This window comes from Cololabis saira, chromosome 1, assembly GCF_033807715.1.
Source record: "Cololabis saira isolate AMF1-May2022 chromosome 1, fColSai1.1, whole genome shotgun sequence".
Taxonomy (NCBI): Eukaryota; Metazoa; Chordata; class Actinopteri; order Beloniformes; family Belonidae; genus Cololabis; species Cololabis saira.
The window spans coordinates 34787710-34802218 of NC_084587.1; the positions used below are offsets into that span (position 1 = coordinate 34787710).

General features: G+C 39.0%; 2 protein-coding genes across 2 annotated transcripts; one reads left to right on the forward strand and one right to left on the reverse strand.

Moving 5' to 3' along the window:
- Nucleotides 1-717: 717 nt before the first annotated feature.
- gde1 (glycerophosphodiester phosphodiesterase 1) lies at nt 718-10813 on the reverse strand. The gene is made up of 6 exons (XM_061721592.1): nt 10453-10813; nt 7969-8144; nt 5810-5915; nt 4417-4509; nt 2608-2819; nt 718-2358 (listed from the first exon to the last, which is right to left on the reverse strand). The coding sequence occupies exons 1-6, from the start codon at nt 10693-10695 to the stop codon at nt 2211-2213; spliced, it is 978 nt and encodes a 325-aa protein (XP_061577576.1). The 5' UTR covers nt 10696-10813; the 3' UTR covers nt 718-2210.
- Nucleotides 10814-11188: 375 nt separating this feature from the next.
- tmem186 (transmembrane protein 186) lies at nt 11189-14220 on the forward strand. Its single transcript, XM_061721642.1, has 2 exons — nt 11189-11265; nt 13435-14220. The coding sequence occupies exons 1-2, from the start codon at nt 11263-11265 to the stop codon at nt 14095-14097; spliced, it is 666 nt and encodes a 221-aa protein (XP_061577626.1). The 5' UTR covers nt 11189-11262; the 3' UTR covers nt 14098-14220.
- Nucleotides 14221-14509: the final 289 nt, after the last annotated feature.

Sequence of the window (14509 nt, forward strand, 5' to 3'; positions counted from 1 at the left end):
CTGGACAGGCTCTTCCTTGAAGGCTCTCTCCCTGACCTCAAAGCTCTTATCAGCCCGGAGGAAAACTCAAATAAAATTTGAAATCCACCGGTAGATTTTTTTAGATCCTTACGGTTTTCCTGCCCCTCATGAGGATCCACTGAAGTTCACGACTGGCCACACCCACATAAAACCACACCCACTCATTTGAATATAAGAACATGAAATAAAAGAACCATGAAATAAATAAATATACCGATATTAAATAATTTGTCATGAAATAAAAAAAGTTTCCAGTTAAAAAATAAAGACTAAATTAATTCATTTTGTATCTATTTCATGAATCTATTTAATTGAATTTCATAATTTAAGTATTTATTTAATTTTGAATGAATTGGCGTTCCATTGAAATATCCCAAGGATGTTAAAAAGCAATTTTTTATAAAACAAAAGCTACAAGGAAATAATACATTAATTTAAGAAAAAAAAAAATTATACAAAAAAACCCTAAACTAAAATCAGAGCACAGAGAGAAGCATTCAATGCAAAAGCTAATTAATTGAGTGTATTGGTCCTTTGCTGCTGCTGCAGAGTAAAAAACTGCATACTTGCAGCTCAGAGGGAGAAAATCTGAGTGAATATAAGCCAAAAAAACCCATACTGCCATTGATGAGAAAGATGCACGTAAATGCAATACATTTTGAAGGAAGACAAACATAATATGCAAAGAGAAATTAACATGTTTATCATTATTTTTATTATTTTCTTCAAAGTATATTTACAATTTTTTTCATTTGACTTACACATTTTTGTCTTTTCTTTTCCTTTTTATATTTACATATTTTTCTGTCAAACTCCCATCTATGCATCCATCAATTTGTCTTCTACACCTCCTTCCACTCTACTTAGTATCACAGAGAGTGAGATCACAGCTGAGTGAGAGGACGACGGTAGAAGACTGGCCATCAATCCATCACAGAACCACACAGACAAGTCCACTCACTCCTCAGGACAATGCAGAATCACCCATCTCGCTGGCAGGTATATCTTTGGACTGTACAAGGAAGACACATTAACCAGAGAAAACCACGCAAGGACGGAGAGAACATGAAAACTCCTCACAGAGAGAGGGGTTGGAGTAAACCCGGACCTTTAAGTTAGGAAACAGTACTAACCACCACAATGTCCTTTCAGTTTGATTATTCTTATCGTACTGTTTCATGTTGCACAACCAATTTTTAAAATGCTTTTAAAAGTCAACTATTTTTGCTGCACTTCTTTCACTAATAGCTTTCTGCAATAGTAAACTGGCAGCTCGATGAAGAACATGGAATGGAAGCAAGATAAAAAAAACATACTGTTTGAGTTTCAGTCCTTTTCTATACTACACAGGTAATAAATATTGATTTCTGAAAAATGTGATACGTTTGCATTAGCTGTGAATTAGTATTTATCATTTACAAGCGTTAAAAATCACATTAAGGTAGTTTTTCTCCGTCAAATTACCTTTAGCGAGTAAAAAGCACACAGTGCAGAGCAAAGGCCTCAAAAGACAAGAAAAACAGAAGCAACTAACAAGACAGTGAAAAAAATACTAAAGTCCTGAGTTGTTGAATACAGTACATTAGATACAGGATTGTAATGGATTAATTAACTTGCGCACGCACGCACACACATACATACATACATACACACACACACACGACCGAATTCATAATATAATTGTGTTTTAATGAGCTGTTACTTTACCTCTAATCATGTTAGTTGAGAATGCAACCAAACCTGTTTTGACTGCCTCTGCAGACATCCACACATGAATAATCTAACAAGTAGGATGTGCTACGTGGGAAGATGACGCATATGTACAATGACTTCTGAGTGTAACTCTAAAAGATCCAGACGTTTATAGCACCTTGAAACATCATGTAGGTTTTATACAGCACTCTCTCAGGTATTCCCCAAATCACTCATTCACTACTTGTTATTATTCTTATATATACTGTGCAACAAACAGAATGCAGCGTCTTCATACAATCACAAACTAATTAGCATATTACATGCAATGCGGGGTTCAATATCCTGCTTAAACAACGGCACTTTAACATGTGGAGGGGCTGGAGATGGAACCACCTCAGATGGTGGACAAAAAAGACACTACCATCAGCGCCACAGACACCCCAAGTTCCCTTCATTTATGGGTTCTGTCCCTACAGTGAGGATGTGTCCGTTTCTCAGTAATGAGGCTCACAGTCTTCCACCAGGCTGTCTGTGATGTAGTTGATGTGCAACAGCTCCTGGTAGTATTCTTTCTCCACTTTTGTGTTGATGGTCCAGGCCACAACCTCCACGCCCCTCTGAGCCCAGTACTGCACGTAGTCCCTGCACACAGCACAGTGTTTCACTGATGAGAACAGCACGACAAGAAAATGTATTCTTTTGACATTTAAGATATCAGAATGCCACTTCAGCAAGAAGGAACTAAAAAAAAATGTTTCAAAATGTCTTGTAAATAAAACCCATATAAAGACAATCACAACATGGACCTTTAAGAGACCATGTTGCAATTATCTCCAGTTTACAATCCAGAAATGGGAACACAGCTGATTGCTCTCAGCTGTGGAAACTCACAGTGACACGAAGTTCTTCTGTATCAGGAAGGCCGAGACGCCACAGAGCCTCCACAATACGTGATGGTGTGCCCAGTCCAACAAGACGTCCATTACCGTCATCCAATGATGTTTCCATAGCGATGAGAAACGTGGGGAGCCATCTCCAAAACGACTCAGGCTCCATGGCCTGTGGGTCAACGCCGTGACCACGTCGGGGTCCCTCTGCCTCATCTAGGTGAAAAGAAAGGAGTTGATGAACGCGTACTGCATGGCAACAATGACAGTAATACACAACAGCAATGTATGATAATAAAACTGGGCTTTTCGTTACAGAATAGTTTTCTTCTATGCTCTAAAAAAAGAGGACAAATGTTTTTTTGCAGGAATGTTGGCTCAATATGGCTTGTGAGACAGGTAATGACAATTTAAGAGTCTGAATGTCCAAAACACTAACATTATGATCATCATTATTACTACAATGGCTGACATCCTAGAAAGACTTTCACATTAAAAGCTAGACACTACCAGACACAGACAGATGTGTTTTGATACAAATTAACCAGCTACTAATAGATGAAACCCACTCAAAGTGGTTAACTTAAAGTCAGGACATCATCAATGTCATCAGAGTACCAGCAGATAACCTGAATCTACACGATGTGGAAGGTCTTGAAAGCCATCAGAGCAGTTTGGAGGATGTGCAAAGCCCAAAAGGGGAAAGGAAATACCAGAGCAGCAACACACACTCCAGACTCTAGATCAAATAAACAAATCTGTTTACCCCCTGGTTAAACGAAAGGAAACCCTGTGAATCGATGCTGCACAAATGGATACTGGAACGTCTAGAACAGTGCTACACCAGCATTAGAGGGCTATCAAGAGCTCAAGGAGCATTATACTGGTTTTAAAAGTGGAGCAAGGCATACACGGAATGTTTGAAATAGTGCACAGGAACATCGGTGTCTAGTGTGGACCGGAAGTCCCAGTGTTAAAAACGGGAGATATTTCCAGGAGAGAATAACAGAGCAAAGATCCTGTGGGATTTCCAAATCCATACGGATAAACTGCTGATGACTATCCAACCAGACATTGTGGTGGTCAACACACTCCAGATGAAGGGTGTTTGGATTTATGTAACAATCCCAAGCAACATCAATAAGAGACACAAGAGGCTGGAAAAAATACCAAGGGATGAAAGAGGACATGCAAAAGATGTGTAAAGCGAAGCAACAGTGGTGCGAGTGGAGCGTCGAGGGCTGGGACCCCCAAACCAGCAGAGCGCTTCCAGCAATTCTGGAAACAACAGAGATCTCTGTCCAAGAGAACCAAGCTCAAAGATGGCATTGGTACACATGTATAGGTGAGAAGGGTGTTTTATCCTATGGCCTCAGTGAGTCAGGACATTTCAGCTTACACAGGTGTGCTAAACTAACAGAAGAAGAACAAAATCCAACACTGAGCCTTGAAGGCTCCATGGTTTCTCAGACATATCACCATGGCTCAGCAGTGTGATGGCCCATACTTATTTGCAATGACCTAGCTCACCCAAAAAGCATCTTTTGCTGTTTTTCTTCCGTGTGCATGCTAATAATTACATTCTGGGACACAGTCACCAGAAAATCTTCAAATGATTCATTTATTACGTTTTCTTGTAAACTCTAGTTTCCTCTCGTTTAATGAGGTAAAATTCAATGAGAACACATTTAATATCATCGCATACACTGGTTACAACTGAAATCTCTCATATCCACAGCAGTCTCGAGCATTTCTGCAAAAACAACCGCATCAGCCTTTGTTCAGATACAGCACACTAACAGATCCCTCTTACCCTGTAGATGACTTTGGGCTCGAAGGAGCAGACGATGCTGCTGTTGTACAGCACTGGATATTTCTTATACAAGTCTTTCAGAGCAGCGGACGCCTGGGTGGGAAGGAAAAACACATGGTCACTCGGGGTCAATCAGATGTTTATATAATGTGTCAGCTTTGACGCGTGTTTGTGTGTGGTGTTCCCATCCAGCCACTTGGTGGTAAGCAGCAGCTGTGTGGGGTACAGACGCTGTTCTCAACTCAAGAATATCAGTGCCTGAAACAACAACTAACACTGCAGCTTTGCTATCATGACTCATCAAAAATGTGCTGAACACACAGCCCCTCAAGTAGCCAGGAGACTTTTAATATGCTGCTTAAATTGGTAAGAAATACTGCAGTTTAACTGAAATGAAGGACATTTGGCTGGGAGACGGTTGTTGTTGTTGACTTACCCTGTCACCAGTCTAATCTTGTTGTACATCGCATTGATTTTTTTAACTATTGATAAACATACTAGTGTTCATTTTATGAATTTTCCAAAACACATGTACATTACATGTATTTTTATTTGTTTTTGGAATAATCAATTCTGTATCTTTTAGTCACATTAAATCAAATGACGGACTGTGTCATCACAACATTTAATCCATTGGTATTAGGAATGGGCGATATTTTACTGTTCACGATAAACCGTCAAAAAAATTCCCCACGGTAAGAATTTGTCATCTCACGGTAAAAACGATAAATTGAGGAAATAAGCCTGAAAGAAAGAAAGAAAGAAAGAAAGAAAGAAAGAAAGGAGCCTGAAAGAAAGAAAGGAGCCTGAAAGAAAGAAAGAAAGGAGCCTGAAAGAAAGAAAGAAAGGAGCCTGAAAGAAAGAAAGAAAGAAGAAAGAAATGAGCCTGAAAGAAAGAAAGAAAGAAAGAAAGAAAGAAAGAAAGAAAGAAAGAAAGGACCCTGAAAGAAAGAAAGAAAAAGAAATGAGCCTGAAAGAAAGAAAGAAAGAAAGAAAGAAAGAAAGAAAGAAAGAAAGAAAGAAAGAAAGAAAGAAAGAAAGGACCCTGAAAGAAAGAAAGAAAAAGAAATGAGCCTGAAAGAAAGAAAGATTGCCGTTGATGACACTTTTTGTATTGGTATTTTTTTATCGTTATTGGGATAAATGCCAGAAATTATCGTGATACATTTTTTTGTCCATACCGCCCATCCCTAATTGGTATACCCCATGATATCCCTGATATACTATGAATATGTTGTACGAGAGCAATATATAAGCCATCTTTGGCCCTCATATCACAGCCCCAACATCATGTTCTCGGCCTTTGGCAATTTTGTCTGTGTGCAGATCAATTAAAAATATTGACAGATTGCACACCAAGTCTCTGCTTGTTTGTTGGTTTTGTTGGCTGCACCTCATCTGGATGACCTTTGACATCAAAGTAGATGCTGAGCTGCAGTTTGATGCATTCCTCCACAGCCTCCTCCAGGGTTGGGATCTTCTCTCCAGAAAACTTGTCCCTGGTGACAAACAAAACAAGCAAGGTTCACATCTAGGTTAGGCATTTCAAAACATTTTTTTTCTGGATTTGTTTTTTTAACTATCCTTGTCCTGTTGTCTCACTGCCCATTACGAGAGGGGAGTTTTACTCAAGTAAATCTTGACAAAATAGTAAAAGATGTACAAGTATTTCTTTAGTCTTAGTGAGTAATGGACATAGTTTGTTGATGCAGCAACTGTCCTATAATAACACTTACCAACACTGAACATGTAACGTATTTTAAAAGTAAAGAGTTTAATTTCTAGCACTGGCCTTTAGTGAGAGAGCCAGGGCAGTTCCTCAGTCTGTTTGGGGACCACAGTACTGATGTTTTACTACACCATGACAAATTAAGAGTGTTGAATGTCTGTTGACTTTATATTATATATCAGGACTTTATATTATATTAATCAGGTGTATGATATTGCAAAGATTAGGAACATCCTCTCCCAGAAGTAATGCAGAAAAACTAGTTCACACGTTTGTATTTTCTAAACTAGATTACTGTAATGTATTATTAGCAGGATGTCCAAGTAATTTTCTGAATAGGCTCCAGCTGATCCAAAATCTAGCAGCGTGAATGCTGACGGGAATCAACAAGAGTGTTAACCTCCCTCCATTGGCTCCCCGTAAAACTCAGAATACAATTAAAAATGTTATTACTTCCTTATAAAGCCCAAAACGGCAGAGCTCCGTGATATTTGCAAGACCTGATGGTACCTTATGTTCCTAACAGAGCTCTCCTTTCGCAGAGTGGTACTCGTTGTTCCTAGAGTATCCAAATGTAGATTTGGAGGGCGGGCGTTCTGCTATCAGACACCATTACTATGGAACCAACTTCCGGTCTGGGTTAAGGAGGCTGACATCACCTCCACCTTTAAAACCAAACTTAAAACGTTTCTGTTTAGTAAAGCCTATAGTGAGTGTAAACTCTAGTGTGTTAGGGCCAGTAGTCGTAGCTGCAGCTACAGAACAAGACTAGAGCAGCCAGTATTAAACATAGCTTCGTCATAGATACCAAGGGGACACCAACATGATCCACTGAGTGCCCATCACCCCTTTTCCTCTCCTTCTCTTCCCTTTCTTCAGCTCAATCCACAGTTATTAATTATAAGTATCTCATAACCATCATTGTTATCCATTGTTCTAGTAGTTTGTTATGCTAGTCCCCTCCTTTTCTCTTCTGTACATGTTTGCAGGCCAGAGCTTCAGGAGCTGCATGCTGACCTGCAGTCCCGCCCCCTGACCATCCCAGTGTCTGCTGTCTACATCTGCTTATATAGTCACCCCTGTAGTGCACCAACTAACCATGTATCAGTGATATTTACAAAGAACTCTAAATTATCCAGCTTACAGATAGTTAATACTAATATTTCTTGTCTTTTATACCTTTGACAGTGTCTGTGTCTCTCCTTTCTCTGTTCTTCATTCTCTCTTTTCCTGCTCTGCCCAGCTGGCCTCCGGCAGGACGGTCCCCCTTATGATCAGGTCCTGCTCAAGGTTTCTTCCCTCCTGAAGGGGAGTTTTTCTTGCCTCTGTTTGCATTAAGGTTTTTCTCCCACTTGGGAAGTTTTTTACCTGCCAGTGTTTATGTTATGTTTATGTTATAATTGCTCAGGGGTCATGTTCTCATCTCTGGAAAGTGCCTAAAGACAACTTGTATTGTTATAGATGCTATATAAGTAAAATTGAATTGAATTGAATACTCCTTGTGCTACTTACAGCTCTATCTGTAAATTGTGGACTGCAGGGAAGGAAATACAGAAATTGGTCATCCTGCTGAGAAGTGAGGTGAAGAGTGTTTGAAGGACTCATGTACGTCAAATCATTGGTAGGTAGTTTTAGAGGGGTGGGAAGGCTAATTTTCAAATACTACAAAATGCAACAAAGAAGCTGCCAAGATTTCTGTTAAATTTAGAGATTATCAAAGATTGTACTTGAAGTTTGACAGAAATTAGGTGGTAAAAAGGGCGTAAAATTATTGCCTAGTTGTAACTACAGTTTAAGTGTGTATCAATATTGTTCTCTCTTACCTGAGTCGATGTTTAGCAGCTGCATCCAGTTTCCTTAACTCAGAAAATCTCATCTGGGTGAGTGGTCCTGACCCATTGGTGGTCCGGTCCACAGTCTCATCGTGCATCAGTATGGGGATGCCGTCGGCCGAGAACTCAAGATCCAACTCCACACCAGATGCTCCGTTCTTGCTGGCCTGCAGCACATGGATATAAACTTTAGTGTTGTTTTCACACGATCTCCATAAACGGGACATTGCATTCAGTAAGGAAATTAAAGTTCAGCCTGATTTTGGCGTGAAACTACAGCATGCCATGGACACTACCTTTTTATGAACATGTGGTAACCAACTTGGAACTGAATCTGTGTAAAACTGATCCACACACTGCGCTGAGCTGTATGAAGTGTGAAGGCTGATTTATGGTTCCGTGTTACACCAACGCAGAGCCTACGCCGTAGAGTATGCAGCGACGCACACCGTACCGTGCGCGTCGCTGCGTAGCCTATAATTGGTGATTATGGCTCACAGTTTATGAAAACCCCAAATAAAAAATACATTTGAGAATATTTTATGAAATCAATAAACAATTCCATTATCAAAATTATAACAAATAAAAGGTTTAACATATCTTGCTTTGCATGTAATCAGACTAGGTAACATTAGTTTCACCTTTTAAGTTGAATTATTGAAATAAATTAACTTTTACACCATATTCTAGTTGAATTATTGAAATAAGTTAACTTTTACACCATATTCTAGTTGAATTATTGAAATAAATTAACTTTTACACCCTATTCTAGTTGAATTATTGAAATAAGTTAACTTTTACACCATATTCTAGTTGAGTTATTGAAATAAATTAACTTTTACACCATATTCTAGTTGAATTATTGAAATAAATTAACTTTTACAACATATTCTAGTTGAAATATTGAAATAAATTAACTTTTACACCATATTCTAGTTGAATTATTGAAATAAATTAACTTTTACACCATATTCTAGTTGAATTATTGAAATAAATTAACTTTTACACCATATTCTAGTTGAATTACTGAAATAAATTATCTTTTACACCATATTCTAGTTGAATTATTGAAATAAATTAACTTTTACACCATATTCTAGTTGAATTATTGAAATAAATTAACTTTTACACCATATTCTAGTTGAATTACTGAAATAAATTAATTTTTACACCATATTCTATTTGAATTATTGAAATAAATTAACTTTTACACCATATTCTAGTTGAATTATTGAAATAAATTAACTTTTAAACCATATTCTAGTTGAATTATTGAAATAAACTAACTTTTACACCATATTCTTCACCTGTAGGCTATATTATACATCTTGGCTGATGTGGACATAGGGTTGGCTGTCTGTACAGTCATGCAAGTTCAATGCTATTAAAGCACTTTAAACTTTAAATCAAAGAATTTTGTTTTTTCATATAAAATAAACAGATTTCTATGCAGTTTAGAAGTTTTGGGGCTTTTTTTTGGCTCCTGCACTACTGAAATTCCTTGCCACTGTTTGGCTTAAGGTTTTTCTCCCACTAGGGGAGTTTTTACCTGCCATTGTTTATGTAATAACTGCTCGGGGGTCATGTTCTGGGTATGGGTCTCTGGAAAGCGTCTAGAGACAACTTTTGTTGTATAAGACGCTATATAAATAAAATTGAATTGAATTGAATCAGGGGCGTCAATTGGGTATGGCAAGGTATGGCAGCCGCCACACCTTTGCTTCAAGGGTTAAATGTAAATGTTTGTTTTTTTAAATACATTTATGGAATAACTACAAATGCAAATAAGAACAACATGATCGATTTCACTAGTTATTATACACTGCAAAAACTCAAAATCTTAACAAGAATATTTGTCTTATTTCTAGTTAAAATGTCTCATTTTTAGTCTCATTTTTTTTTTAAATCTCATTACATTTAAGACAAGACTCAAAAACAACCATTTTCACCTGTTTCAAGTAGATTTTCACTTAAAATAAGTAGAAAAATCTGCCAGTGGAACAAGATTGTTTTGCTTGTAATGAGAAGATAAATCTTGTCCCACTGGCAGATTTTTCTACTTATTTCAAGTGAAAATTTACTTGAAACAGGTGAAAATGGTCAAATAACAAGTTATTTTTCTGGTAATGACTCTTGTTTTAAGTGTAATGAGATTTTTTGACTAAAAATGAGACATTTTAACTAGAAATAAGACAAATATTCCTGGTAAGATTTTGAGTTTTTGCAGTGAGCGAGACTGCATTTGAAAAAGTTCCAATTTTCTTGACCACACAGATTAGCTACATAACAGACTTCTGTGATGAGCATTTGCTGGACGTGTTGATTGATACTCTAGTTAAGTTCTGTGACTTGTAACCTTGCCATACCTTAGCTTTGACTGAATTGACGCCACTGAATTGAATTGAATTGAAATCGGGGTGTCCCTTATTTCTGTTTCTGAAAGGTGACCCTATGTAAAGCGGAGGCGGCCCTCACCTCCCGTATGGCGGCCAGCGTGTTCTCGGGGGCGTCGTGTCCGCCGCCGCGGTGCGCGATGACCGCCACCTGCTGCAGCACCTGGCGGGCCCGGCCGCTGCTCACCTGGGGGAAGCGGAACATGGCCAGGAACAGGTAGAGCGAGGCCGTGAGCACGGAGCTCCACAGCGGGCTGCGGGAGCCCAGCAGCAGCACCACGAACACCAGCGAGTACAGGCTCACCTCATCCCCCAGCTGGAACATGCTGCTGTCTGGGAGAAGGAGGAGCAGGGAGCAGACAGCAGGGAGCACCGGCGACTGTCAGTGTGTCATTAACTGTAAATGTTCTCCGCTCTGCAAAGCTGTGACAGCTGCTGTCAAAACCAAACCATTTTCTGATTTATGGTTCCGCGTTACACCAACGCACACCCTACGGCGTAGGGTACGCGGCGGCACGCACCGTACGGTGCGCGTCGCCGCGTACTCTACGCCGTAGGATACGCCGTCGATTTAACGCGGAACCATAAATCAGGCTTTACCCCGGCAGGCGGATATGACAGCTTTGCTCTTCCGAGTCCCTGAATGAGCAACAGATTAATTACAAAATGTTTAATTAATTTATTTATCTATTTTTATTTTTTTTTACGAAATCACAAATACATTTATAAAAAAAATATATATTATTTTTTATTTTTTACATAGTTTTCCACAAGAGGGCAGGCGAGCAGATGACGTGGAACACTTCCGGGTCACTGCTGTCTGCTTGACTTTGGTCACCGCTGTTTTCATGTTTGTGTCTTCTTCTTCCATGTGTTTAACCTCACGACAGTTATGGTGAGTCTCTTTCCCTCCTCATAATACTGTTTACAACGCACCCATCGCTGAGCAAATTAAGAAACAGGCGTGAAAGTGTAATAATCGGCTAGTTGCTGTTTATTCAGGAGTGTCACAGCTCGTGTCACACGTGTGCACGTTTATTCCTCTACAGCAGTGTTTCTACGTTTCCAGAACGTAAAGTTACTATTTTCTGGGTCAATGGATTTGTGTTGCAATATGTACAGCGACCTCACCATGCATAATTCATTTGTGTGTGTGCGTGTGTGTGAGAGAGAGAGAGTAGATATACACATAGATATAGACGAATCCGGCGAAACCCGGAAGTCGAGCGGGCCGCCATTACTGCGGTGGCGGCTCCGCTCCTCCGCTCCAGCCCATAGACATATATACGTATGGATCTATTACTCCGCTCCCTGCCAGGCTCTCTTAATGTATTTGTATCATCGGAACACTCCTGTCCCGTCACGTGCACTTGTTTTGATAGTGAATGAAGACGGGACGGACTGTCAAAACCACTTTTCTGTTTCACCAAGTGAACAGACGGAACGCAAAAAAAAGATGTTAAACTGCTGGAAAGGAACTGGAATTTACCTGGATACCTTAAACAAGGAAGCCAGGGAGCGGTATATGGAGAAAATAATGATTATTAACGGTTTGATCCATATGAAATCACTACTAGTGGAGCTCCGATGAGGATTTACTGCCGCAGTTCTGCAGAACCCACGTCTTACTACCTTGTTTAGTGTTTGACAGCTGCTTTGGTAGATGTTTGACTCGCCATGTGTTTCAATAAATTAGTATAATAGTACAACATACAGTACATCTTTTTTATTACTCTTACTTCTCTTTTCTTTTTTTTTATGCTGAAGAGGCTCCGAGACATGAGCAATATTTTTGTTTTCCTCGTGAGATTATTTTTTTCTTCTGCAGCTACAAATAGAGTTAATATTTTTTCCTCCACAAACTAGTTTTATCTGCAGATTGGGGTTATGTATGTATGTATTCTGTATCATCCGGAGCTGAGATAGTTCTGCCCTTCAATTAGAGACCTGTAATTGCGTTTTTTTTCGTCATCGGACGCCAGGCGATCAATAAAATATTATTGGATACCTAAAATTAAACAAAACATACACAGGTAATATTTAATTGTGCAGACATGCCTCGTAAGGAGAGGAGGTGGAGAGAGCTATATTACAGTGTTTAATCATACACTCCCTTATCTCCCTATTCCTCTATTCTTTCCTGCTTATCGCTCAAACAAATCATTATTTATAAATTAACATCAGCATTAATTTAAGATACCTTCATTATTTATGGAAGGCCACTGTCTAACATCATCAATCCAGCTATAATGATGCTGTAGCGTCAGGTTACAATAACAGCGCTGCGGTGGCAGATTGACACCTGCCACCGCAGCAATGGCGCCGCCGCAAGATGGCGGCGCACACAAACCGGTCGCCGGATTCGTCTATAGAGCAGATGCATTTAATAGAGACAGTATAGTGTAAATAAGTATATTTATATAAATATTTATAGGGACGTGTGTACAAATATATAGAAATATTCAACTATGTGTGTGAGTATAATTACAGTATATAATAATAATACTAATGTTATTTAGCAGTGTGAGTACAGTGTGTGAGTATTTATAAATACGGGTTAAATGATTAGTGAATGGGGGTGGATTAAATAAGTTTACACTTCTTCCTACTCCTTTTTTGCACATGTAAAGACTGTACTGGTAAAAAGTCATACAAGAAAGAAACTAAGATATCAAGTTCTAAAGGATGACATTCTTTGTTTTGTTGTTTTGTTTTCTTAACTTCTCTTGAAGTGTTGTTTTTTTACATGTACAAAAATAAAAATCAAATTAAATGAAATAACACTGATGACCATGCCTTTATAATACCAAGGCTGTTTTAAATAACTGCAACATCTAGGCAAGTTGCAGTCCAATTCTGTAGCCTCACGGACTGATCATGCTGAAAATCTTATTCATATCTAGCAGTGATCCAGACTGGTACTAAAAACACCTACATTTTAATTCAATAAGCACACACGTGTGGTTTTAATGAGCAGATTATCTGACTAAAATTTCAGGGTATCAGGATGTATATTGTTATAGTTCTATAGGAGCCTTATCTAAACAATGTTACTTTTCCACAGATGAAGTTGGCGTTGCTGCGCAGGTTAACTTCCCAGGTTGTGTCCTGTACCAGAGGATCATGTCTGCTTACAGGCCGGATTTCTCGTGGTTTGCCTCCATCTCCAAGTCATGCACCAACCCAAGAGCGATGCAATGGACTCTTTGCTGCTAAAATTGCATCCTCAGTCAGATACTCAGACTTAGCCTCACAGAAGTACTCTGTGATTTACACCCTTCCACATATTAAGCTGCTCAGAGCCATTTCCAGGCTTAAACTATTTCAGACGGTAATCACTGGCCTCATCTTGCCCCCGGTGTATGTCCTTTACTTCCAGGGAGACGCCTCAATCTTTCTAGTCAGCTATGCAACAGGAATTGCAGTGTTTGCCGGTGTCATGCTGTACACTGCCAGTCACTTCTTCAGGAGGGTTGTTGGGATGATGTACCTGGATCAGTCACAGACCATGCTCAAAGTTGCACACCTCACTTTCTGGGGTAAGCGCCAAGATTTCTATCTGCCTGTGTCAGATGTTATGACCATCGCGGACACAGGAGACTCTGCAAAGGAGACCATCCAGAAATTTAAGAGATACAGCACTCCAGAGACATTGTATTTTTCCACTCATTTTGGGAGAGTGGTGGACAAACAGGGGTTTGAGAAGGTGTTTGGCAGTTTAAAATGACACTTTTGTTTAGCATGTAAAAAGATAAATATGATTTTACCCAAATATTCCTGCAAAAATATAAGTATAAGCTAAATGGGTTGTACATGATAAATAATAAAAATGTTAATATACAGCTGAAAATTATTGCTGTTTTCTGTTCTGTCTGCCAGATTAAGAACATGTTTTCGTTTTTTTTTTTCATGACTGCAGTCTTGACCATTTTCTGATTGCTTTAACTCACTTGCTGAGGAAAATAAGATCCAGGTCCAGACATCTTGAACAGTCGCCGCCTATAGAACAGGATATTTTTTTTAATTGAATTACTTTCAAATACAACAAAACTATTAACTTATTTTTTAGCTGAGGTGAGCAAGTTCTTCTTAAGTAGGTAAGTCCTACAGCTGAGCAAGATAAGTTATTCATAGCTCCT